This window comes from Patiria miniata, unplaced genomic scaffold (assembly GCF_015706575.1).
Source record: "Patiria miniata isolate m_02_andy unplaced genomic scaffold, ASM1570657v1 HiC_scaffold_3, whole genome shotgun sequence".
Lineage (NCBI taxonomy): Eukaryota > Metazoa > Echinodermata > Asteroidea > Valvatida > Asterinidae > Patiria > Patiria miniata.
The window spans coordinates 13,210,481-13,237,455 of record NW_024037069.1 but is presented as its reverse complement, the minus strand read 5'-3'; the positions used below and the strand labels follow the sequence as shown (position 1 = coordinate 13,237,455).

The following is a 26,975-nucleotide window of genomic DNA, read 5'->3' as shown; positions in this document are numbered from 1 at the left end:
TAATTCTAGTGAATGGTAACTGATGTATTCTTTGACTTCCTAAACTCCGTCTATACTTAAATCAACGACTTGAAACAGAGTATCATCTCATTTATTATCACCGTGTGTTTAGAAGACAAACAGTTGTTGAATTCTAATGTCTTTGATTCTCCGCAAATCTATTGTCCCTTTTGATTGATTCACTTATAAAGTACTTCTTTTCATCAATGGATCGGACGGTGTTTACCCATAAATGTTGATAGGCAGACCTGCCACAAACAGTTCTGTCACTTTATAAAACATTAGACACAGTGGAGTCACAAACAGTGGAGTCACATACAAGTGTTGAAAGAACCACCACTCCCAGAAGTTTCAGATACGCCAGGAGGAGTTTGAAGGATCCCAAAAAAGGTAAGCCCCGTCACAAATACTCAACATGACTATGGGGCTTCACGCCCATTTAATATCGAATTACATTTTACAGCACACTGGAGAATTTTGAAGGATTCAGGAATCTTACTGGAGAGTAGTTTTGTCTGACTTTCTTCAGAATTGTGCAGCATCTCTAAAAATAAACATCATGAGTAAAACAGCAATTCATTTACTTCAAACACAAAGCTGTGAGTGTCTTGTATCAACCTTGATCAGAAATAGCAGGCTCCACAATGATAAAGATTTGCTGATAGGTCATTTTCAGTCGCTACACCACAACTTACAGACCTAACTGATGAGTTATGCCATAATTTGTTGGGCAAGACGCTGACTTACGCACTATGAAACTTTCACAAAATGTGTCATAACTGAAATGTTGCGCAACTTACGCAATACATTGTGGTGCAAGAGGGGCTACGCCATTGCGTAAAGTTCAGTGAAAGCGGCTGCTGGTGCTTATACAGGTTTTCATGTGCGTGTGGCAGGGCCAAATTTAACTTGAATTTTTCCAAAGTATTTTTTGTATTGCTTTAGTATAGGAGTAGCCCCCCTTAGTAAATCCAGCCTTTTTATTAGCTTCCCCCAACCCTTTCATAGTAGTGTTTCCCCCTGATTAGCTTTCCCCAGTAACAGTCCACATTGTATGTAAATTAGACTCATGCCATTGGTCCCATTCCCCCAAGACCATGTGCCCTGCCACCCTGTAAGACCACAGACCCCTCAGTAGCAGACCAGCAGCAGAGAAGAAAGCAATATATTTTTGAGTTCCTCTCTTTCCCCTTTTTCTTGGGTGTGCCCTGCGCTGTGTGTTTCATTTCTGCAAGAGTCATTGATTTTCCTCCAAAGTGTCTTGGAAGGTCTACTCATTATACACACTGTGTTGGTTTTTAACTTGGTTTAAATTTCTTTTAGTTTTGGTTTTAGGGTTAAGTCTTTGCTCTTAGTCTTGATTTTCGTGGTCTTGGTTTTATAATTATCTGGTCATTTTGAATGTTCTTGTAAATAAATTCTTTTTGTCTTTTTTTTTTTGTTCGAAATCTAGAATTTGTGTCCCTTGTCCCTATTAATTCAATCTCCTCCCGACTTTTCCCTTCAAAGATCCCAAGTTTAGTTTAGTTGTAGTAGTTTTTGTGAGTTCCCCAGGTGTGTCATTTTTTCAGGTTACATGAACTTCCCCCATACTTGCATGCAGACTTTGTGTCCCACTCAAGAGCTCTTGTGAATGATCGGTTACACCTCTATGTTCCGACACCCCTATGTTCCGACTGCACATATTCCTATTCCTAACCCTAACCCTAACCCTAACCGGGAGTAACACAATCTAGGTTGTCGGAACATAGGGGTGTCGGAACATAGAGCAGTCACCGAATGATCACTAAGCACCATTCACTGTTCATGTACGGAATCCAGAACTCTAAGCACTTACCCATTGCAGACCATCACAGCATCAAACTCATTGACCTGCGGTGTGGCGTCCGGGTCCTTCACACTCTTCACGGTCACTTCCCAGCTTGTTTTGTTGCAGTTCACGATCGGCTTCACAGACTGAACCCTCGTCAGAAGCTGAGTGCAAAAACAGTGAAAAGGCTTACTGATGACAGAACAAACTGTTAATATTGGCTTCTGCCCTTAGTTTTATAACTACTGTTCTGTCTGGTACTGGTATATCAATTTTCTAATGGTCTCCCAAACTCTCCCTTTCTTACCATTGAGGGTGTACTTGTGCACGGAGCCCATAACTTATGTCAACAAATGATATACTAAGGTGTGACTCGAACCCACCACCTCCTACATCCTAACGTTGATGTCTGAACCACTCATCCACCTGTTTTGGCAGGAAAGTTGGGTCAACTTTGTGAGCACTGTGTGTGAAGCACTGTGGCCTCGTGGTTATAAGGGCACTGATTCGTGGTCTGCGGGTAAAGCTGCAGGTTGTAGGTTCGAGTCCTGGCGGGGTCATTGTGCGTGTGCCCTTGGGCAAGGCACTTTGTCACTCATTGCTTCTCTCCACCCAGGAGTAAATGGGTACCTGTGAGGGCAGAGATGGTTATTGTGATTGAATTAGCTTCCTTGCGCCTAACAGGCTGTATCGAGCTGTATACTCCACAGGGAGCTGAGATGTATTTGGAATGTTTCATGTGCCCAATGAGCAGGGGTAATAATGATGTAGTGCCTTGAGTACCAGTCCTGGTGGATACGTGCGCTTTATAAATATTCACTATTATTATTATTATTATTACTTAATGCTGTCTCAAAACCATTGAAAAAACTTCATGACTTTCTCGGGCAGGACTCGAACCCACTACCTCCTGCTTACTAGGGATGATGTCAGAACCACTCAACCACCAAAGTTTCTAAAGTCAGCCGGCCCATTCAAATCTCAGACAGAGGTGGGTCTGCAATTAATATCTACGTGTTTTCTAGTGAGTGTCGTAATAATGGTAATGCATAACGATTGTTGTAACAACTCAAAATGCCTCAAAATGTTCCAAAGCCTTACCTGAATACATTTATGCAAGTCGTACGTCCACGCGTATCGATTCATGTACTGCAGGACTTCAGTGTGCTTGATGAACGAGGTCCTTCCGCCCTCTGTGATGGGTAGACCCGGGTACATCATGAGCTCCTTAGGGAGGTTTGTTCTGCAATCATTAAATTGTTGGAATTGGAGGGTCCAGGTACGGTGGCCCACAACTGTCACGGCAAAAGCAAAAGCGCCACGGCAAGCGCAAAAGCGCCGCGGCAAGCGCAACAGCGCCGCGGCAAGCGCAACAGCGCCACGGCAAGCGCAACAGCGCCACGGCAAGCGCAAAAGCGCCACGACAAAAGAAAAAGCGCCACGGCAAAACAAAAAGCGCCGCGGCAAGCGCAAAAGCGCCACGGCAAGCGCAAAAGCGCCACGGCAAGCGCAAAAGCGCCACGGCGAAAGCAAAAGCGCCACGGGTTTATTGGGAAGGGGCATAATCATACATGCCGCTACTACATCAAAAAATAAAATGGGAAGGAGAATGGCCGCCACCAGGAATTCTTATTAAGGCCAAAAAAAAAAAATAAGTCGGTCTCTGGTCAGCGCGCGCGTCGATTTTAAGCATGCGCGTCGATCTTTTTTTTTTCCAAAATGTTCCGCGGTAGCTCCAACAGCGCCCTCTATTTCCGCATCCCCTCAATTTTTTTTACCAAAGAGCACCAAGGAATGGGAAATTGCACCAAGGCAAATGATCGAAAGCACCAAGGCAAATTATGGAGGCCACCAATGTACATGAGGACACCAAAAAGCAAAATAGTACCCACCTTGTCTGCACAATCCAAGCTGAAGAAAAAGAAAAAAAAAGGAAAACAAAAAAAAAAAGCCGCGTGGCCGCGTCAATTCCGGAACTTTGGTCTGACCAGAGACCGAATATTTTTTTTTTGGCCTAAGCACAGAATTTAATTCTTTGAGAAGTGATTTTATGGCTGAGAAAATAGCAAGGAAAACCGGTCAGTGAAGCAACGTTCAGGGACTGATAAATCGTCGATATTAATTTGTTGTAGGATGATTCCAAGATTATTCCAAGAGAGTTCCTGCCGTGAATCAGAGTTTATAAAGGAGAGGGAAAGTGGGACTCGCTATATCAGCACCATCAGGGCCGTTCCTCATTTCTTTACATTTCTTGGGATGCAAACAATTACGAGGACGGGAGGCTCTGTGAGCTGATGCATTTTTGAAGACATTTTTTTCCCTTCCGACTAGCATGCAGAGAAGAGTTCCGTTAATTTGAGCCTTTTTTCACAGGTGTATACCAGTGTAGGCACGCAAGTGAGCTGCCCAGAGTGTATGAGTTAATTTTTTTTTCTTTTTCAGTATATCATACACATCTAGGAAGTCGATTAAGGCTCTCCTGCAGGGCTGCGGCAGTGGGTGGGTAAGGCTTGTCAACACGTAACTCGCCCGCGGGCCCATTAGGTTAGAAATTCCCAGAGAGCGGGAATTTCAAAACTCTTCGCTGAACGTTGCTTGCACTGACCGGTTTTCCTTGCTATTTCCTCAGTCATAAAATCACTTCTCAATTCATGGTGGCGGCCACACTCCTTTCCATTTAATTTTAGATGTAGTGGCGGCATGTATGATTACGCCCCTTCCCAATAAACACGACTGAGTTGAAGATAACTCACAAATCGAGAAATGGATCGTTCTATTAGACAGTTGCAACGCTTTCGACAGAGGAGGTTAGGTCGTGGATTTCATGTAAGGAACGTAACACAGGCGAAGACTTTGGATATAGAATAAGAAAGAAATAAATTAACTTAAAAAAGGGGGGGTGGTAAGGGAGAGACACTAAACAAAGGAGAAGTGTTATCGTTGAGATGCACAGTTCTAAGCTCTTCTATGAAAATTTGGTGGCTCTGAAAAGAGCCGTTTGCTTTGTTTCGAGTGAATACGGAACTATTTGATGCCGGAAACAAGCCCTCTTTCTGCCCTGCAGGCTGATTCTGCGATGATGTGGAAGACTGTCCACAGGGCAACTCATCATCGGTATCGCTAAGCATCATGAGGTCTTGTTCGGCTTGTTGGTTTCTTGAGCCGGGGGTGGGTGAGCCAATGAGTTCTAGGTTCTGAATTAATTTCTTTCTTTCTTATTCTATATCCAAACTCTGGGCAGATCAATTGTGTGCCTACACTGGTAAACACACCGGTGAACTCATGGGCGTCGCCAGGATTTTTTCTAGAGGGGGCAAAACATATTTTTCCCAAAAAAATCTTGTATTTCTGAACAAATTCTCGATTTCTCAGTTTTAGACGGGGGTAGGGACATTTTGCCCCCCCCCCCCCCAAAATCATTCAATTTACACCACTATGACTTCGCGCCTCTTTTTCTTTTCTTTTTTTCTCTTTTTTCCCCTTCCCGGGGGGGGGGGGGGGGGGGGGGGGGAAGCGCCCCCTTGCCCCCCTCGCGACGCCCATGGGTGAACTAAGTCTCAAATTAACGGAACTCTTCTCTGCATGCTAGTCGGAAGGGAAAAATGTCTTCAAAAATGCATCAGCTCACAGAGCCTCCCGTCCTCGTAATTGTTTGCATCCCACGAAATGTAAAGAAATGAGGAACGGCCCTGATGGTGCTGATAGTGAGTCCCACTCCTTTATAAACTCTGATTCACGGCAGCAACTCTCTTGGAATAATAATTATCCTACAACAAATTAATATCGACGATTTATTTCCTGACCGGTTTTCCTTGGCCTTGCTATTTTCTCAGCCATAAAATCACTTCTCAAAGAATTAAATTCTGTGCTTAATAAGAATTCCTGGTGGCGGCCATTCTCCTTCCCATTTTATTTTTTGATGTAGTAGCGGCATGTATGATTATGCCCCTTCCCAATAAACCCGTGGCGCTTTTGCTTTCGCCCTGGCGCTTTTGCGCTTGCCGTGGCGCTTTTGCGCTTGCCGTGGCGCTTTTGCGCTTGCCGCGGCGCTTTTTGTTTTGCCGTGGCGCTTTTTCTTTTGCCGCGGCGCTTTTTGTTTTGCCGCGGCGCTTTTTCTTTTGCCGCGGCGCTTTTTGTTTTGCCGTGGCGCTTTTTCTTTTGCCGTGGCGCTTTTGCGCTTGCCGTGGCGCTGTTGCGCTTGCCGCGGCGCTGTTGCGCTTGCCGCGGTGCTTTTGCGCTTGCCGCGGCGCTTTTGCGCTTGCCGCGGCGCTTTTGCTTTTGCCGTGACAGTTGTGGGCCACCGTATCCAGGAAATGCATTTCACACAACTATTTTTGTAATGCTCAACTCTGGGTCGCATGAAAAATGAGACACCCTTTTTCCAGCCCTCCTCCAAAAAAACACTGACACAGCCTTCCTTCCCTTTGAACGTCGTCTGTTCTATTATACTTAAGGGCTGCGCACCCCACTCCCCCCCCCCAACCACCCCTATCTGTAAAAATGGAGAATTCCCCAAGCTGAGTACATTACTTTTTAAGCTATTTGCCACATGGAGAAGAAATAACCATATGAACTTTCCCACCCATGCAGAAATGTCCTCAACACTGAATGAAAATCTTGGGGAAACACTGGGACAGGCTGTTCCAAAGATACCCATTATTCCATCATCCACAAGACCCAATTAGCATTTTTTTTTTTATTCAAATGTTATGATGAAACAGTCCTTGTTTGTATTAAAAGGTAAAATGCAACATTTGCATTTGTTGTAATTTTTAGAAATGGATGGAACTGGTGTTAGTATTTTATAGAAAATATTGTTCCACTGACTTGTTTAAAGTTTTGTGTTCACAGTTGCTGGAAAAATGGGAAAAAATGCTGTTTTTGGTTCCCTAGCCCTGACCCTACTTCCGACGAAATTGAGCAATTTATAGGCATCAGGAATTGTCAGGCCAGGGAACCAGACTAGCTGGCAAGCACCCGCTCATCAACCTCATTCCCATGGGTACGAGATCTTGCTGCGCCATGTTGTTTCCCATCATGCCTTGCGCGGTCTCAACCCCTGGAATTGTGTAATTTAAATGTGTCAAAATATGGTACATTATAATTAGGCTGCAGTTTATCCGCTTTACGCACCGACGCCATCTTTAAAATGTTGAAAGTTATGTTTTTGATGAATCAATGCTTTCAAACATAAGGTTTGGACGTTGCGTTATTTAGCAAAGATTTGTATTAAAGGTACCTACATGTACCCCTTTCGTCCCTTTACAACTGCAGAAACAGGGTTTTTTTAAGCGAAAAAACAAGGCTGCCATAATCCATATCGTACAGGCATCGCGCAGTTTTGAATATTCGTACGTGACGTGACGTGCAAAGCCCGCGAGCGCATAACGGGCTCGCCCGGCGTGCAATCTTTGAAATGCCTGTGCAGTACGCTCTGAATAGCCAGTCAGCATCGTTTACGTGTACATCACGGCCAGGGGTTAGTGAAGGAACGCGCACGCGCCCATGGAGTCGAGGCTGCCTGCTCATTCACAGATATGTAACCGACTGCAAACAAAATGTGGATTAACTAAATTTTGTAAATTGGGCCATTTTTTTCCAACGATGGTCAGCAAACAGGTGTTGAAAATTGATACAAAAATTCCACTTTTCTTGAAAATGACAGCACACCAGATGCCATGATTTCACAGGATGTTTGAGACTATTATTCACTTACAGTCAAGTTAGGTATTTCATAATAATTGGGTAGTTTTGTTTTTTGATGTTTAACCTTGAAGGCATATAAGTTGGATGTTTTTGTCAAGTTCCAAATTTTGTCTAAAGCCACTTTTGGGAGATTCTGTGAGGAAAATTAGCTTAAATATATTAGTTCTTTTGCATTGTTTTTTAAAGTTCTTATAATAATTTTTGACAGGTGCACTCAATTCCCAATCTGCGGCCCGATCAGGCTTGAACAAGTAAAATTTGATTCACACATTTAAAATATTCAAAATCTTTAAAATAACTGAATACTATAATTATTTAAAAATGCACTAATGAAAACCCACCTCAGTCGTTGGTACATGCTGGAATGTACAGGCAGGCCATACTTGTCCTTCCCCACGTTTTCCGTGTACACCCAAGTTCCACCGATCTGATCTGCCTGCTCATACACCACTGCCTGAAACACGTCTGGCTTAGCGCGGAGGTATCTTGCAGCACACAGGCCAGCTGCCCCTCCACCGATGACTGCAACTCGGATCGGCATCGTCAGTTACTTGAGGATATACCAGTGATGAAGTGAGCAATAATATACTGGAGTTGGCTACTTTCTTTGGCTGGAATCGCTTCAGGTTAAATAGTCTGCCAAACAAAAGATATATGTAACTGTAAAACCATGGAGTTACAGTCTATTTTTCAATGCCTTAAGTTAAATACATGTACAGTGTATGTACATTTTCAATCAGGCGGCAGTGTGGACAAGCACTCAGTGGCAGTCTGGTATTAAATTATGGTGCAGGAATTGATCCAGCAGACCATGCATGATGCACCATGCAATTACCAGTCCCCCGACGAATGAAACTTTGAACTTTGGCCCTGCATCATTGGCCAGAATGACCCGATTAGATTAAATGATTAAGATAAGATGTTCACTTTGCCAGACACATTTTGATCATGAACTTGGCCTAACCATGGAAGAACTCTTGAACAGACCTTATCTGTTGGAGCCATCTTAAAGGGCATCTTTTGTAATTTTACTTCAGTAACAATGAATGCACAAAATGTTCACTCACGCATATATTTGCAGCAAGACAAAGGCATTGCCCTCTAAGATGGCTGCTACGCATAAGGTCTATACTTCCTCCATACATTGTGGCGATGCCGTATGGCAATGATGGCCTGACTCAGTAACTGGCTCAGACAACTTTTTAGTTTGGCAGTGGATATTAGACCATGTCAACCGGTCCCCGGTTGTTTTCGGTACTGTACATGCACAGTGACTGGGTTTTTTTTGACAGAATTTTTTATTGTGACGAATCTTCGTCTGGTTCCGCACTAGGCCCTTATTATAGCCGATGTGATTTCGGATGATGTTTCCCTTAAACAAAATCATCCAGAGCGATGAAGCAGAAAAAGAAAACTAGAGGTGTCTGTTTGACAACAGAACACAGGGCTTTGCCGCATTGTTTTTATGAAAAGCCCTTCCTTGCCGCAGACTAACATCGTTGAAAGGAAGTTCACATCTTTTAGCAAGTGCAAATTACAACTAAATACAAGACACTTCGAAAGTCTGCTAAATCCACTTCGAAAGTCTGCCAATCACCCAGTTGGTGGCTAGAACGGTCACTTGATCACATTAACCGTGGATCACAATAGATTGTTTTTACTATAGATCGAAGCGTGGCTATGTATATAGCCGAGTTCACGGGTCTAGCACCTGACTAATGACAATGAATGAAGAAATCAGTCTTGTCAAACAGTTGGGCCATGGATGGACAAAAAACCCGTTTTTTTGATGGCTAAATGCTAAAAGAAAAAGTATGTTTTTTTTTTACTAGCTAATTTTTCCTCACTGGACTTGTAATGTAATTGTATGTATTGATCTACATGTTCACATTTTTAAACATATTTATGCTGTAATTTTTTTAAATCTTTTTAATGTGTACAGCGCCTAAGAGCATATTATGGATCCGGGCGCTATATAAGTGTTAATTATTATTATTATTATTATTATGTACAAGTCTAGTCTTTGGCCTCATTTTGTAATCACTTGACTTCCCTCTCTTGTGCAAGCCACTGCAAAATATTAAAGAAAAGTCTCCTTTAAAAATTGGTGAAATACCGAGAACCTTTTAAACAACTGTATTGAGAGTAGGCCTACCAAATTTTCGGACTAGATGAAAACTATGTCATTTGTGACGTCTTGTCCTTGCTCTATGTGAAAGCTGACCGCAAACGTGCCACAGGATGCACGCTAAGCGGACACTGTGTTTATAGCTCCATGACTATAGTATTTGGAACCGGACAGTTTTTGGCATGACACCGGTGGTCCTGCTGGTTCACTTCGTTTTGCATATAGGCCTACTTTAAACCATAGAGGAATAAGAACACATGTCAGTGTTCTATAGTATTCCTCCAAACTAGCTCTACTGAGTGGAGCGTTGAACTACGGTACCCTCCGTAGGTACCGTAGTCCGTAGTTCAACGCTCCACTCAGCATAGTCATGAGCATGATGAGAGCTACCTCCATCCTAGACCCGTGAACGTGGCTATATACATAGCCACGCTTCAGTCTATAGTAAAAACACTCTAGTATTAGTATTGTGATCCGCGGTTACTAACATGGAGTGACCGTTCTAGCCGAATTTCGGCTACATTTGACAGAATATTTGCATACAAAAATGAGTTGTACAGAAAATCAGCAGAAAATTTTTTTCGGCAGAATTATGAAGATGAAGGAAAATGAAAAAGATTGGAAAGAAATATGGCACATTTGGTTTGAAAAACCTTCATTTTTTAAAAGATCCTTAAAACAAACCCTTGCACATAGGAACAGCAATATAAACTGGGTGATTTGGTAGCCCCACTAGTGTGGCCGTCGGTATGCTGCGCTGAACCAAAGTGTCAGCGCAGCATACCGACGGCCACACTAGCTGACTAGTGGGGCTAGGTGATTTGGCAGACTTTCAAAGTGGATTTAGCAGAATTTTACATGGTATATTACGGTCATCCTGCCATGTAGACGGTTAGTCGGGTACCCACTGGTGATACTTCTTCTGTTTTGCGCATGCGGAACTCGGGGTACCAGAGTGTCATGCCTGTCTTTGAATTTCTGATCATTTTGAAAACATTCGTTGTGACAAAGTTGTGCCGTACTTTACATCAAATGCTTCAAATTTCTTGGCAATGCCAGATCCAACACTCGCGGAAATTCACAGGAGGCCCAACAAGTAAGTGATTCACCTATGGGCAAAATTATACATGATTATATGTAGCGGATCAAAAGATAGAATGCTGTCGCTTGTATTTACCCGACGGAAGCGCGTGGCATTGTATACAACGCCACGTTCACGGGAATGTCAGACAAGTCGACCGTTGAGACAACTCGACTCGGGACAAGTCGACCATTGAGACAACTCGACCGTTGAGACAGGTCGACCATTGAGACAACTCGACTCGGGACAACTCGACCGTTGAGACTGCTCGACTTAATGGAAATGAATACACGTGGAGCAGAAAAAGTTGCACAAATCTGTGGCAAGACCGATCACGGGTGCGGCGCGGGCATACTCGATGTACAAAGGGCGTCACGTCGGGCTGGTGCGCCCCGCCCGCCTGCGAGGACCGGGCCGGGCCCGGCACGCGGGCACGTCGACCAGCGCGGCAAATGTACGCACAAATGGACGCACAGGCCCGGCAAAAACGATGCCACCGTGCACGGTACGGCCACGTTGACCGGGGATGCGCGCACGTGGCCTTGAAAAAAACGAACGATGTGCACGGACAATCACGCTGCGCTATATCGGCTCTTTTAAGTTTTATATGCAACAAAAAAAATCATGAGTCATCACTCCCAAATGGCGATCAGCCGCCGTCAAAATCCCTGGTACTATCCCCGAAACTAGGCCCAAAACATGTGAGGCGACTTGTCTCAACGGTCGACTTGTCTTTCCATTTATCGCACATACGGTCGAGTTGTCTCAACGGTCGAGTTGTCTCAACGGTCGACTTGTCCCGAGTCGAGTTGTCTCAACGGTCGACTTGTCTGACCCCCGTTCACGGGTCTACCTCTAGTAGTATAAAGAGTTCGACATTTATTATCATATTTATAAATTACACATAGAAACGAAAGGCAGACATGACAGTTTTCACAAACACACACAAAATGTAATTCCCAAGAAAGAGTGACCGGGAATATGTCAAAAGCGGCATTAATTTGCCTAAAATTGCCTACCTCGTGTGTTACGCAACTTGCATTGATGATTGAATGAGCTGGACTTGGATACTATGCCCTCACCGTGTTACGCCCTCAACGGCGAAACTAGGCTGATGGTGATGTTCGCTCGTACCCGTACCGCGCCGTAACCACCCCCCCCCCCCCCCCCCCCCCCCCCCCCCCCCCCCCCCCCCCCAATCGATTAATCCAACACCCACCCCCGCCCTGCAAATTAACAGGGCGGGAGGTGCGAGCGAAATGGTGATGTTCGCTCGTACCGTACCCCCCGCCCGCACAGTACAGAGGCCCAGGGCAAGGGGCCGGGGGCGTTGGGGGGGGGGGGGGGTGGTTACGAGCGAAATAAGGCCAATTTAAAAATATCTATTTGTTTTGTTTCCTATAACATTGAAGAAAAAGTGGGTGGGATACTAACTATGCATGAACGATTAACTTTTTTTAGTTTATTTTTTTAAAATTGATTTATACTTGAGAACGCTACTGACGACGTGCAGGTATTTGATTATCACGGCGTCACCCACCAAACTTAGCCTTTTTCACAGTGTAAACCTCCTCTCTGACACCGAAATAAGATTTTTCCCCGAAATATTCCTGGCTTAATTCCAAAAATAATTAGATTCTCCAGCTATGTGATTTCAAGACATCTGTAGGCTGTACCTCTTGAATCGAAAATCGTGGATTTTATATGGAAATTTAGGCCAAGTACAACCATAGAGCAAGGACCCATGTAGCCCGACTGCGTCTGGCCGTACAGTACTATCGCAAGCTCTGTAGTACAGAGCTTGCGATAGTACTGTACGGCCAGACGCAGTCGGGCTAGGACCCATGGTACTACCCGACTACAAAAAGTACCCTAGAACTCCTTTTTTGACCTAGTTTAAATAGAAATGACTTAATAGTTTTGCTTTACATTGATGTTGGGCGTAGGGCCCTATGCCTACACATTATTTTAACAGAAAATAGTCTTAAGACCTATTTTCTTTGCTTCGTATTTCCTAATCATTCCCAGATCTCCCCCACCCCTAATGACTTTGTAATTTTGCTTTACATTGATGTTGGGCCGGGCACCTTATTTTATAAGAAAATAGTCTAACAGACCTAATTTTCTTGTTTCTTATTTCCTACTCATTCCCAGACCCCCCCCCCCCCCCTTTATAGTTTTGCTTTGCATTAAAGCAATGTGTTTACAGCTCAATAGTATGGAAGTATTCTTGTAACTTTTGATTTGAAAGACAATTAAATTTTAAAGATTAAACAGACATGGATTTCCAATCTCTTTTTTGAAAATGTGGTGGCTCTGAAAAGAGCCGGTTGGTTTGATTGTCGTTCAGTACACCGTTTATTTGGAGGTGGTGTACTTGGTGACGGCCTTGGTGCCTTCGCTGACGGCGTGCTTGGCCAGCTCACCGGGCAGGAGGAGACGGACAGCGGTCTGCACCTCACGGCTAGTGATGGTGGACTTCTTGTTGTAGTGGGCCAGGCGGGAAGCCTCGGCGGCAATACGCTCGAAGATGTCATTGACGAAGCTGTTCATGATGCTCATGGCTTTGCTTGAGATGCCGGTGTCGGGGTGCACCTGCTTCATCACCTTGTAGATGTAGATGCCATAGCTCTCCTTTCTCTTGCGCTTCCTCTTCTTGTTGGTGCTTGGAGCACCCTTGGCTTTGCCGGCCTTCTTCTGTCCTTTTCCGCTTGGCTTGGGAGGCATGATGAGATATCTTTATTCTGGCAAACTGCAAGAAAATCGAATGACGGTTGTCAAATTTTCTGGACATTTCCCTTACGTATGCTAATTTGGATCCTGGATTGTGTCGGTAAATTTTTCCGCGCACCGATTACGTGTGTTGATTGGCTACGTGTTGCACACGGCACTAATATTTTCACGTTTCTCGACTGTACGCGGACGTTGTATGAATCACAATTTACAGACGACGTGGATTACATTATTCCCGTGCAGTGATGTGATTGGTTTACCTAAAATCCTTGTTATGATTGGTTGAATGGAATCCTTCGAGAACGTATAAAAACGTACATGGCATCTCATTCAAATTAATTTTCTTGGTAAAATACCCGAATAAAACATCATTATCAACATGTCTGGACGTGGAAAAGGAGGAAAGGCGCGCGCCAAGGGTAAGAGTCGATCATCCAGAGCTGGTCTGCAGTTCCCAGTGGGCCGTGTTCATCGTTTCCTGCGCAAGGGCAACTATGCCGCGCGTGTGGGAGCCGGTGCCCCAGTCTACCTGGCCGCCGTCATGGAGTACTTGGCCGCTGAGATCCTCGAGTTGGCCGGCAACGCTGCCCGCGACAACAAGAAGACAAGAATCAACCCCCGTCACTTGCAGTTGGCCATCCGCAACGACGAAGAGTTGAACAAGCTTCTCAGCGGTGTCACCATCGCCCAGGGTGGTGTACTGCCCAACATCCAGGCCGTTCTGCTGCCCAAGAAGACCGCCAAGGCTGCCAAATAAACGCTGAATCCTCGGCTACAAAAAAACAACCGGCTCTTTTCAGAGCCACCACAACTTCAAAAAAGAGATTGAATTCATGTCTGTTGTCAATGTCGCATTTTTTGTCTAATAAAAAATACAAAATAATTAGTGCCCATCTACCCCTCATCACACCACGGTTCTCAAGTTTATGATTTAAATTAGGCTAGATTTTTCCTTCCATTTTCTTGACTCTTGCTGCTTTCTAATTTATTCTAAACTTGGGCCTAGGCCTAGCTACAATTTGCGGAAAACTCCTCATACAAATGTGTGGCCTATAGCCTAGGCCTATAAATACATTTTTAGTAAGGGGCCGGGAAGAGGGAAGCGCGGGTATATTACAGTGGAGCTAGAGCTCTCCACCCAGCATTATTATGTGACAGAGGGGTTACCCTCCCTGACCCTTGACTGATGATTATCGCTACCCAGTACCCCCCCCACCCCCATACTAAAGGCCTAGATATCTCAAGATAATTCCTGAGAATGCAAGAATTCCTGATAATGCATGTAGGGAGACCCCCCCCCCCCCCCCCCCTTGCCTCTTTTGTGTTGGTCATTCATGGGTTGCCAGAATCTCGGGATTCTTTTGCGATATCTTAGGGGGAGGGGGTGCTAGATAGCAATAATACTAATAAGTAATACTAATAGGGAGATTGGGGTGCTATGCTGGGTGCATCACGAAAGGGGGGGTGCCCTCTGTCATATATCGTGCTACATATGGAGAAACTGGTTGATTTTCCCCATTTTAAAAAAATTACATGAGGCCCTTTTAAATTGCTAAGCCAAGTTCAAGATGTGACAATAATTAAGATCCTACAACATCCAAGTTTGCATAGCACCATGTAACATTTTTAATTCACAATTCAACACGGGAACTACACACGAGTAAAATTTGATTCTATAAGTAACACTGATCATATGTGCAAGTTTTATTATATTGCACGATGGTTTTAACGTACTGATGGCCCTTTCCATGCCTATCAATATTCACATTTTATTTTTTTAAACTTCATCCACCTCACACATTCCATCAAGTTATAATAATGCAAGAATACCCGTTAACCCCCATCCCCCCCCCCCCCCCCAAATGAAGCACAACTGTTTTTTGTGCGATATCAATTGTGCAATATTAATGAAATTGGTATCAGCTGGACTGTTAATAATACATTGTGAACATGTTACCTTACCACAATACACAACATTCATCTTTGTTGTAAAGGCAAGAATTGGGATACGTTTGCAGTTAGTTACACCACACCACAGAGGGGGGGGGGGGGGGGGGGGGGGAGAAACAGGCCTCAAGGAAGGGGAATATAGCCCCCCCCCCCCCCCACCCCCTCCTGTTAAGTGTTACAGTTATGGGGCCTTGTCTACTGAAAGGGGAGGGGGAACTCGATGGGATTTTTAATAAAAAACAAAACCTAATTTTTGCCTTCCCGGAATTCTGAGCAGGGGATACAGGCCTCAAGCAGTCAGCCTGTACCCCTTTATGGGGCCGCCTCATTTTCTGAAAGGAGAACACGATGGCCTTCCTCAAATTCTGCTCGGGGGAAGGGGGGGGGGAGACAGGCCTCAAGTGGAGGGTTCATAACCCCTGTTTCCCACTGATATAAAGCCTCAAAACACATTCCATAATCAGTAGACAAAGTTTTGAGTTGTAAAATTACACAAGTATTATCTGCTGGCAACATTCAGCTCCAGAATAGGGGTGTGCATTTACAGGTAGTACAGGAACCTAGTACCCTATTGCAAAAAAAAAGGGTACCTGGGTAGCCGTAAAAAAAAAAACCCTCACAATTCAAATCTCGGAAGTTGCTGTCAAGATTTTCATAAAGGTCCGCACAATAAATACAACCACATCGGTGCATCAATACACCAAGACACTAGTGTGTACAGTGAGCTTTATGTGAGCTTTATAGCTTTACAGTGTAAACTGCAACTTTTGCAAGCGTCATCAATGTGAAATAATATGTTTTGTTTCCTATGTTCATGTAATGTGGTTTTCATTTTGAAAATTCCCACAAACGACATTCAAAATCTTTCTTTTTAAATGTCTGAGAAGTTAGTAAATTTTGGGTAAATTTTCCCGTGTCGAAAGTTCCAGTGCGGACAGTGGTCACATTTGACCATTTCTCATTTTACCATCGTCTCGGTAAAACCTTCCAAAAAAAAAGTCCAGTGCGGACACGGCTTTATTAGTAAAGTTGGTTACGGGTACCCGATCCCATAATCTGGAACTGGTTCCTGACATCAACAGTCGGGTACGCGGTACCTGGTTCCGATACACAGCCCTACTCCAGAATACTTTGCAGTTTCATAATTGCTAACAGTTTTGCTTACAGTTGGGCAAAAAGACACACAATGAACCTGCTACTTTGTGAACAACTTTGATAATCTTTGGTGAATGTTTACGCGGATGCCAAACATGTAAATACAAAATGTCTTTTGCAATGGAGCGAATAGGAAGATGCTCAAAACATGTTGGAACAAGTACAAGGTTCAGTGCAAATTAAAAGCATCAATTTTTGATTGAAGAGTTGTTGTCCTTGTTCATATAATAGACAGCAAGTAGCCCCTGAACATGTACAGTGCAACTGTTTATTTTCTTCATTTAAGACATTTAGCCAAATTTTAAATTGTTCGGACATGATGAAAAGACAAGCACTCAGTTCAGACACTAGAAAACATCATTTGCAATTGGACAATTGTTGGAGTTTATAGCAGCAATTTTGTGACGTTACTTGCAGACAGCCTCCATTTCTTCTAGTAGTCTCTTGATTGATTTGCTGTTGGAAGTGAATTAAGGAATAATGCAACAAAAGCATCAGACATGAAAACAGCGCGGCCTCACAACGTAGAGAAGTGTGTATAACTGTAAACTCCTGTGCGCAGGCAGTCACCACGTTATGGGAAAGTTTGTATTCTTAGGGAAATTAGGACCGAGTTATGGGGACTTTCTGCTGTCCCCATAGCATCTTCAGTCCCCATAATACCATGGGACAACCAAGTGAAGTCCCCACAGTTACAGAATAAGAATAAATGACGTGGTAGATGTTTTTCACATCGTTGAGAATGCATAGCAACTTAATTTCCTTGAAAAATGCCTAGATTGTTTTTTTTTTCTGTTTTATTCTGGACTCGGTGCACAAACAGAATATGGTGTTTTGGACCACTTTTGAAAGCGCCACTAGGGCACACAACGTGTGTGCGTAATTCTTCGCACATTTACGACGAATACTACGCATTATTCTTAGTGTGTGCAAAGTCATAGAGGCTTCACGTGAGCATCAGGTCTCGTCGGCAATGTGTTTGAATGTCCCTCTCTGTGGTCTCCCCAACTCTCCCTTTGCAACCGTTGAGGGGGTACTTGGGCACGGAGTTCATTAGACATACAGTAACTTGTCAGTCCTCTGTCACGCCATATCCCGTCCAGCCAAATATGTCATACAAAAGGATACATTTGATTGGCAAGCTGATGAACAGGCTCCATGGTTTTGTTGAGTTCTTCACACCTTGCTATTAGGGCATACATACACTGTGGACACAAAAAAAAGACGACTCAGTCAGCAATTTTCAACTACAAAATCCCTGAATAGATCTTAAGACACAAGCTACTTGGAACTTTCCGCTTGAAGTATAAGGCTGAGAAAAGAAATTGACTGAAGCCCTGAAATGGGATTTGAACCTGTAGCCCACGGAACACTGTACTCGTGCTCTACCAACTGAGCTGGCCAGCTCTATGTAACTTGTAAGCAGTCTTCAAATTTGCCGGTGTCTTTGATCAATTTTCTTTTCCAAACGAAATTTAAAGGAATACATGTATAATGTCCTGTAGCAGGCCTTTAAATACAATTTTGGAAAGTTTTCAGCTCATACATGTATGCATAATAATTCTGGAATCATGCGTTTTGTATTCGCATGGTCCGATCCTAGCTACGTGATGATCGTGGCTGTTCGTGAAACTGCTCCGCCATCACGGTGGGTCTATATGCAGCCAGGCCGGCCTGGATGCACTACACTCCTAAGTTCTATCAGAATCTCTGCTACTTTTGCATCTTTTGTGTTTTTCCAAGTCTTGTTTTATGTGGTCCTTCCATGGTTGCGTGGTCGCAATACGGTATGACACTGTGTACCATGTATACACACATGTACATGTACGTGCATATTATGTACAATTAGTCTGGGCGGGTCGTCGCCGCGTTATGGGGCAGTTTTTTTTGGTTAGGCAAATTAGGACTGAGTGATGGGGACTTTCTGCTGTCCCCACAGCGTCTTCGGTCCCCATAGTACCATGGGACAACTCAGGTGTAGTCCAAACAGTTACAAAACAAGAATGCATATACTGTACGTGCACGTACATATCTTGTCATGTGTGCTGTTAGTCTGTTGAGATTATTATTCAGGACACTCCTAATTCAAATGTTGAGATAAATTAATTATTTAATACTTATCGTGGGTCAAATTTTTCGTTCGATGTCTCATTGGAAAGCTCATAACTAATGTAACACTAGAAAATTATCAATACAATTTGAAAATCAAATTTTTCAGGATGCCACCCCCAAAAACATGTATATACCAGCTTTAACCCTACTACTATTTAAGAGGTCACAATCGGTCAAAATTTTCTTCCTCACCTCCTGGCATACTGTGTACAAACCAATGGGGGTCTTGACCGATATTTACCAAAGTAATAACAAGGCTGACAATGCATGTTTCCATAGGAGGATTAAGCAATGCTATAATTCTGGGAAATTGTTACGAGGAATCACTCAGTTTTACTGTTCAGGTTTTTTTGTTTTACCTTCACACTTTGATCTACAGTCACACCGGCCTTGTCCACTGCATCCCTGTACGTCTGTGTATGCCCAACAGTAATGGCCGACATCTGTAAGAGACAATGAGTTTGCAGTCACACCATGTCATTCCATGGTTTCTTGGAGGCCAAATAGATGCAGGGAGCTATATTAACCCTCACATGGTTTTATGAGTCATTGAATGTAAAAAAAAACCCACCAATTCCACTTGCTGTCGCTAGCCTTTATTCAAATTTGACTTCGTAATTGGCTTCAGAAATTCGAATATTTTGGTGGCTAAAGAGTGAATATAAGTGTGCTTTTGACCAATTAAGTGGCAACAACCTTAAAAACTAGAGTCACACGCACCGGGCATCAATTATCTGGGTAAAAATAGCATTTTAACTTTTTTTAGTTAAAGTTGCATACCCCGTGGCCCCTGCTCTTAAAAAAATGGTTTCCTTTTTGTCCTAACAACTTTTTAAATTTGTATGTTTTGTTTTAACGAAAAAACTTCATTGTCCTTTTTCTAATTTGGGGCGTTAAACGAACTGGCCCTGCCAGAAGCAAATTATTGTCTAGCAGCAAGTATTTCAAATTTTGTGAAGAAAAAACCTCAATAACTAAACATCCGTGATGTTAACATCCAATGTCTCATTCAAAAGTGAATAACTTTCATATTGCTAGAAAAATGGCAATCAAAACAACATATCTCTTTTTTGAGGTGAAACTCGAAAAATAGCACAGGGAACGCCTCTTTAAAGAACTCTCAACTCAACTCAAATATTTTCAGAGAGACAGTGGATAGTTTGCCGGATATAAAGGCAAAACACAAAGCAGTGATGTCATATGTCATGCATATTTACCAATCAGAAAAGAATTCTGTCATTATACCATCCTTCTGCATTTTGTTGTTACTGGCAAAATATCATCCGACTTATAAACAAAATCCCCAAACCCACCCCTGACTTACATTCTGTAGTGTACTGGACAAGTGGCCCATCATGAGCTCCACGTTATCCGCAACCCGCTTACAATGCCTCTCAATGTCAGCCAGCGCCGTGGGGTCTACCGGGGGGATGGCACTGGCACTGATCCCAGAGGGGCTTAGGGAAGGAGTGCGGCTGTGGGATGATGAAGGCGTGTGACAGGTGGAGGAACCAGTACTACTACCTATAAGGTGACAAGAACAAAACATGACAAGAACAAAATGTCTGAGTTAACATTGACAATAACGTTGATTGTGATTATGTCTGACTCTTAAAGATGCATACCATACCCCATGCTCTTGGGCAAGTCCAAGAATTTGCGCACGCTACACGTATGTCCCATACGTAACTAAAGTTTAACCAGTTCACGTCGGATGATGTGTATACACGCAAAGGTTTTGTGGTATTCGGAACTGATGACGGATAAACACGCAACGAGCGAGTCCGGAAATATCTGTCTGCGACCCGCTCGCAGTGAGCAAGGCCGGAAATATCAGGGTGTGCTACCTGCAGATGACGGCCTGAACCCATCTGGCATCGAGGTTCGTGAAAAACAATCCTGCACATGAGTCTGGTCAATGTCAAAATAATCCCCGCCCAAAGTGGTTAACCTTTTAAGATATTCGCGGATTTCAGTGTTTCTTATTCGACTGTTGGGCATCTACAAGGAGAATGCCCACCACAATTTGTATGTAATTAGTCTCTGTGATGATTATGTAATTAAATAAAACATGGCGCTACGTATGGGACAAAAGGGGACCTTTTCTTGGACTTACCCTCCTTTCAAAAATTATATTTTTTTTCTCTAACAACTTTTCAATTTGTATGTTTTGTTTTAACCAATAAAGCTTTATTCCAATTTCGGGCTTCTGCAAACCCTCTGAAAAAGGGCTTTCCTTTTGTGCACAAAATCCCGCCCTGCGAAAGCAGTATTGTTGGTAGCCAATAATTCAATTTTTGTGAAGCAATAATAATTCAATACTTGAACGTCGGTGGATTTTTCGCTTAATGTTTCATTCAAAAGTGATTAACTTTTGTATTGAAATTGAAATTAGTAATTGAAAAAAACAATCTACTTTTCGAGGTGAAAGTAACTTTGTTTTTTTTTTCTTTTTTTCTAACAATTTTTCAGCTTGTATGTTTTATCCACCTCAGCAATTGCTTTTAAAATTTAGGCCAACAAATCAATCTATAACTGTCTCCAAGGTCCATGTTTAATATAAGAAGTCACTAGCATCACTCCATTCAGAAGTGTCCAGGTTTCAACCCATTTTGTAATTTGAAACCAAGATTTGTGGTTTTACACAGGAATTCTCATGTGAATTATCAATCATTCCTTAGAATTATCAATCATTCCTGTCATAAATAAAAGTGGGCAAGGAAAAATAGACGCCTAAGTTTTGTACTTAGTACCTTGAAATAAAAGCACGAAACAACACATTGCAAATGAGACTGTTTCATAAAACCACATACTCAAAATATGATATTGTTAGTATTCATAATGACATACCTTCAAACAGAACGTCAAACTATAAACAAAATCATGAAAACAATTAACAAAAGGAATGAATTGATATTCTCAACTACAATGTAAATGCTACCGCTAGTTCCCATTTGAACAGATCTGTAATTGAGTCTATGACAAGTCAGTAAGACACAAATCATGTGTACAAGAAACATCAACAATGTGACAATGTGTTTGTCTCAGTTCATTTAAATAGCCTGTGACTTGAGACTGGATAACTTGTGATTGACTTGTGATTGACTTGTGATTGACTTGTGATGGACTTGTGATGGACTTGTGATGGACTTGTGATGGTCTTGTGATGGTCTTGTGATGGACTTGTGATTGACTTGTGATGGACTTGTGATTGACTTGTGATGGACTTGTGATTGACTTGTGATTGACTTGGGATGACTTGTGATTGACTTGTGATTGACTTGTGATTGACTGGGGATGACTTGGGATGGACTTGGGATGACTTGTGATTAACTTGTGATTAACTTGTGATTGACTTGTGATTGACTTGTGATTGACTTGGGATGGCTTGTGATTGACTTGTGATAGACTTTCAATGACTCAATTACAACTCTTATTCTCAAAAATAAAATGATTCAAAAAGAAAATCAACAAACAAATGAACAAACAGAACTGAGCAATGCACCAGGCTAGGGGTAGCCACACATGCCATGCAAAACTACTTCTACAAGCCCACCAAAAGACAAATTAAAAAATCAATCCATTCAAAGTATAAAAATCACAAAAAAAGTGATGGACACATGCTGCCTCTACAGGACTCCCAACAAAAATTCATAATCGAGATTTGCCCTTCACTGGCGCAAAGCAAGAAATAGGAAGGCATAGGAATTGCCTGGAAACTATACACTTAGACATTCTGATGCTGTTTATTATTTGGGGGGGGGGGGGTTTGATGAGAAAAGCATCTCACAGTTTAAATCGGCTCCTCTCTTATGACCAAAATATAAAAAAAAATTGCAGACACTTTTATCCTTTAATTCATAGTGTATTTTCATTTTAGAGTGTTTGCAAGCAGTATCAAGAGCCATACTTGATGCAGTTGTGACCACTCGGGTGAAACAACGACATAAACTTTCACTACCTCTTGCGCAGAAAGCCCCACACATTTTAGTGAAAAAGGTTTTGGCTATTTCCGAGCGTGAGAAAGCTTATTTCTGTTTTAGTAAAAATTACAAAATAAAACTGATTAATAATGATCTTATGATTAATCTAGCACATAACATCAGATTTGCAAGCTCAGCTAAAGTCAGCTCAGAACGAAAAAGTTAAGTCCATGTCCATCAGCAAGCTGTTAAGTATTATTTTTATTTGTTCTGAGATAATAAGGAAAAGACGCCACCAACAAAATTGAAAGATTTATGAGTTTTTTAAAGTTTTGTTTTTTGGTAGGGATAATTTTTGCACGGGCCATGGTGCGGCTTACCCCTATCCTTAGCTTTCAATGGGTCACCGCTCTGACGGATTTTCTCCATTAGGTCATCGGCAACAAATGAAAGCATTTCCCCTTCGCGTGTCACCGTACCGTGCAGCGAGAGCGATCCGGACGCCGATCCAGCTGGTTCCCCGCGTGGCGACTCGGCCATGCTACTACTGCTGGGCGACGATGTGGTCCCACCGCCGACGGACGACGTCGAGCTAGCTCGACGCTCCTTTGGCCGCACTGCGCTGGTGCCCACTATGGCCTGCGCGTGGATAGGGTTCGTACTGGTGTCGGCCTCTGACTTGGATCGGAACCGGGTTGGGGTGAGCGGGGAGTCCGCCACGTAGTGTATCTGCGAACCACTTGGAGACCACGCCCCTGGTGATTCCACAGGCAGCCTGAGGTCATGATCAACGCCTGTCGTACTACTCGCAGGACTACTGCAGCCAGACCCCGCCGTCCGTACATTCTCAGTGTCTTTCAGCTGCCCCCTGTCTGTACAGTCCCCATCCAAGTTCACTTTCTGCATCCCGGCTTCACACGGCTGACATATATGCGTCTTTTCCTCTTCCGTCTTGACATTACTCATTAAATCACTCGCTGATCTTTTTGATTCTTTAGTCTTCTCTATTGTATCACACTGATCACTTAATGCTTCTTTGCCTTTAATGTTCTCATGATCTGTGAGTTCTGCGGGATCTCTGTTTTGTTCTTTCGCTTCATCAAGTCCTTCATCTGCAATCTTTGGTTCTGATACTTCTGACTCTGCCATCTTCAACATCCCTTTATGGATACAAGAAATAAAAAGCTTGAAAGAATGTCAAAATAAAGACTACTACTACTAGTGAATCTTGAAGGCAATGCATGAAACAGGATATCTCAGATCTTGATTTAATGTAGTAGTTAAAACCTTGGACCTGACTGGTTGATTATATGCTGCAAACAAAGTACATGGTCATAAGATAAATAATTACAGTTAAGATCTGCTCACTCTTTGCTGTGCTGGTTTTCCTTATCTGGTCAAATTCTCCCCCTTCACCATAAGCCGTTTCGTGGATACCGACATATTGCTTGAAAATCGTGATTGCGCAATGGCTTGGGGGGCACACGTGACCAACACTGAAAATCCGTAACTTAAAAAGCATGGGGAGGTCAGACCTGTTCCGAAAAATATCTTTTTTTTTCAGTGAAAAGAACACAATTTCGGATACAGAGTTATAAAAACTGATAAATGGGACATTGCCATTGACAGTGAGCTGTCCATGGTGATAATAAAGGACAAATATTAAAAAATATCACATGCAACGGCACCAACCTCGAAAAGAGAAAATTGATCGCGGAAAAGTAGTCACGTGACCAAGCCCGTTGTCGAAAATTTGGTATCGCACTTACGATCCGGACAATCCTCATGTCCAGATTGTAAGTGCGAAAACAACATGCGCGGTCACGTGACAACTTTTTTCACAATCAATTTTCCCTTTCCGAGCAATTTTCCCTTTTCCGTCTGACTGTGGGTTTTTGGTGCGGGGCACATATCAGTACATGAAACAGTCATTGATTAAGCGCGACTTGTTTTTCTTCAATAGTGACGTCACACACGCGCGCAATGAATTATGCATCAGTCATGTCAGTGAAATAGACTGTGCAACTCGGCAGACACATTTAATTGTGAGCGGTAAGTTCAGACTATTTTGTTCTTTTTTCAAAATTACCGGTTGTTTGAAACAATTTGAGGGGTCATATGGAATGTCATGAATGTGTGGATCTATCCAGGGTTACTGTCTTCCTCATTTGTATTTTCTTTATCAGTTTTTTTGGGCTTGTCCTCGCGAGGGCATGCACAAAATGCATACCGTCATGACGACCGTGTATGGTGCTACCAAAGTATGGCAAATCGGTGGAGCGTTTGTATGGAGGGGTACCCGTAATTCAACGCTCCACTCAGTAGAGCTAATGACAACCCAATGATAAAACTCAGGGCTGGGTAACTCCAGCTACCCAACCCCCCAAGGCCCAACCCCCTCCCCACTTGATTTTACGGTACATACAAAGGCCAAGTGTCCAGAGAAAAACCTGTGCACATTTCAGCACTGATTTGCTGATAAACCAGCCCCCCCCCCCCCCCCCCCCCCCCCCCCCGGCCCCGTACAAAACTTCCTGGATCCGCCCCTTCGGTTCGGTTCACGGCCGGTGTCATATGAAAATCAGACTCGTATGAAAATCGGACTCTTTTTCCCTTTTATTGGTTAAACCCTTTCACGTGACCAGTCCCTCTACTAATTATCTATGCATAAGCATGCGCAATACCACCAATGAGTCCGTATTTCATAAAACCTAAATTCATGCTACACCGGCTATTTCAGAATCCAGCATCTATTGTCCGGAAATTGGGCACCTTACCAGAAATCATTCGGGGCGATCCTTGCCGAATTTTCTCATCACTTGGCAAACTATACGATAAGCCTTCCTCGCAAGTTTTCATTCATCCATGCTATGCTTATATGAAACACCTCGAGTTTTGAAATCATAATAAATGTCGTTTTTTGTTAACTTTTTTTCACCCAAGTAGAAATAAATCATGCAAGGTCATGCCATGTAAGAGCGCCCTCTATATTATAGCCGCCAGGATAGGTTTTCTTTCAACTGATAATGCAAAATAAAATGTATAGGCGTGCCGCGCCCCTGCATTTTCTTTGTATAAATTGGCAAATTTTTTTTGGCGTATCCAGCCTCGGAGAAGACCAGGAGGGGTGGGAGAGATAGTGGAGGGAGAAGACGTTGATATTCTCCTGAACGCTCTATTTTATTTATAGCTCTAATAACATTACACTTACTTAACAACCGCTAGAGTGGCGCTGCACCCAAGGGGTGGGGGGGGGGGGGGCGCTCGAGGGTTTGAACCCCCCCATTTTTTGTGTAATTTTTTGTAGTCCTACGATTTGACCTGGCCAAAATAGTCCCCCCCCCCTCCCATTTGAAACAAAAAATTGTGAGCCCTGAGCCCCCCCCCCCCCCCCCCCCCAGCCAATCCTGGGTGCGCCACTGAATTGCTACCGGCATTTTTCCCACCTCCAAATAAAAAAAAAATTAGGCCCCGCCAGTCTTCAAACCAATTTTCCGCATTGAGTTTTGGTTGGTCCATGGTAGGAGTCTTAGGGTAAAGGGAGCTTACACTTGCTCCACAATGTATTCTTTTTGCCTCATTGACAGTTACCTACGTTACCCACTGTACACACATCGTTTTATATTTTATCTTATCATGCTCGTCGCTAACCCGCCGCCCCCCCCCCCCCCGACCAAAACCATGTGTATAAAAATATGTTGGTTTTTTTTTTCTTGTGGTGTGCCCGTTACTGCTTGCCACCCCGCCGCCCCGCCCCCCCCCCCCATTTTTCCGGAGCTGGCAACATAACTGTATCTTATCCTTACTTTTTCAAAACCACGGAAATTAAAACACTAATTTCTCAATTTACAGGTACCGACTTTATTATGTTTTGGTTTAATACATGCTATAAGGGGCAATCCCAAAACTATACTCATCTCGGCAAAATAATTATTATTCAATTTAATCTGTGTTTTATCTATATTATAATGTCACGACCTTCAATTCCAATAAATAAATAAATAAAATATCAATTATAAGAGTCCTAAGCACAACGTTAACTTGCGCCCAGCACAATAGCAGAAAGACATTTTGTATGTCTCAATATCCCGAAGGCCAACAAAAAACAAAATGCTGATCCTCAATCGATACAAACATTTAAATGGTCATAATTTGTTTGTGTTCCTTGTGCTAATTTCGAGTTTCAATTCGAAAAATAGATCTTTTTTTCAATTGCTATATTTTCTGGCAATGTAAAATTTGTCACTTTTGAATGAGACATTGCACAAAGAAATCCACCGACGTTCAGTTATTGAATTATTTCTTCACAAAATTCGAATTATTAACTGTCTGACAGTATTGTCAACGATGAATTCATTAGACCTTCCATATTATGAA

At 43.0% G+C, this 26,975-nt stretch overlaps 4 protein-coding genes across 10 annotated transcripts in view; 1 reads left to right on the top strand and 3 right to left on the bottom strand.

The window, feature by feature from the left end:
* LOC119736952 (flavin-containing monooxygenase FMO GS-OX-like 2) overlaps positions 1 to 11,830 on the bottom strand; it is a 33,665-nt gene extending 21,835 nt beyond the window's left edge. For 4 of the 6 annotated variants that reach the window (XM_038210995.1, XM_038210996.1, XM_038210994.1 and 1 more), the window contains exons 1-4: positions 11,745 to 11,830; positions 7,858 to 8,152; positions 2,912 to 3,053; positions 1,838 to 1,974 (exon numbers count right to left, since the gene is read on the bottom strand). In XM_038210995.1, the coding sequence (XP_038066923.1) occupies positions 1,838 to 1,974; positions 2,912 to 3,053; positions 7,858 to 8,057 (479 nt within the window). In that variant the 5' untranslated portion in view covers positions 8,058 to 8,152; positions 11,745 to 11,830. Of the gene's footprint in view, positions 1 to 1,837; positions 1,975 to 2,911; positions 3,054 to 7,857; positions 8,153 to 11,744 lie in introns of those variants that run through there. The other 2 variants (XM_038210993.1, XM_038210997.1) reach the window with 2 other exon arrangements.
* Positions 11,831 to 12,932: 1,102 nt separating this feature from the next.
* Positions 12,933 to 13,497, bottom strand: LOC119736914 (histone H2B). Its single transcript, XM_038210941.1, has one exon. It carries the CDS (start codon positions 13,450 to 13,452, stop codon positions 13,084 to 13,086), a length of 369 nt encoding a protein of 122 aa, XP_038066869.1. The 5' UTR covers positions 13,453 to 13,497; the 3' UTR covers positions 12,933 to 13,083.
* Positions 13,498 to 13,814: 317 nt separating this feature from the next.
* On the top strand, positions 13,815 to 14,407 carry LOC119738279 (histone H2A-like). Its single transcript, XM_038213118.1, has one exon. The coding sequence runs from the start codon at positions 13,838 to 13,840 to the stop codon at positions 14,213 to 14,215; it is 378 nt and encodes a 125-aa protein (XP_038069046.1). The 5' UTR covers positions 13,815 to 13,837; the 3' UTR covers positions 14,216 to 14,407.
* A 2,023-nt stretch (positions 14,408 to 16,430) lies between these two features.
* LOC119738278 lies at positions 16,431 to 25,579 on the bottom strand. Of its 2 annotated transcripts, none has more exons than XM_038213116.1 (6): positions 25,376 to 25,579; positions 22,979 to 23,758; positions 20,000 to 20,199; positions 19,035 to 19,118; positions 17,692 to 17,768; positions 16,431 to 17,019 (listed from the first exon to the last, which is right to left on the bottom strand). In XM_038213116.1, exons 1-6 carry the CDS (start codon positions 25,455 to 25,457, stop codon positions 16,971 to 16,973), a joined length of 1,272 nt encoding a protein of 423 aa, XP_038069044.1. In that variant the 5' UTR covers positions 25,458 to 25,579; the 3' UTR covers positions 16,431 to 16,970. The 2 variants fall into 2 exon arrangements, with proteins under 2 accessions (XP_038069044.1, XP_038069045.1); XM_038213117.1 differs by having other exon boundaries at positions 16,432 to 17,019; positions 23,078 to 23,758.
* Between the last annotated feature and the right edge of the window lie 1,396 nt (positions 25,580 to 26,975).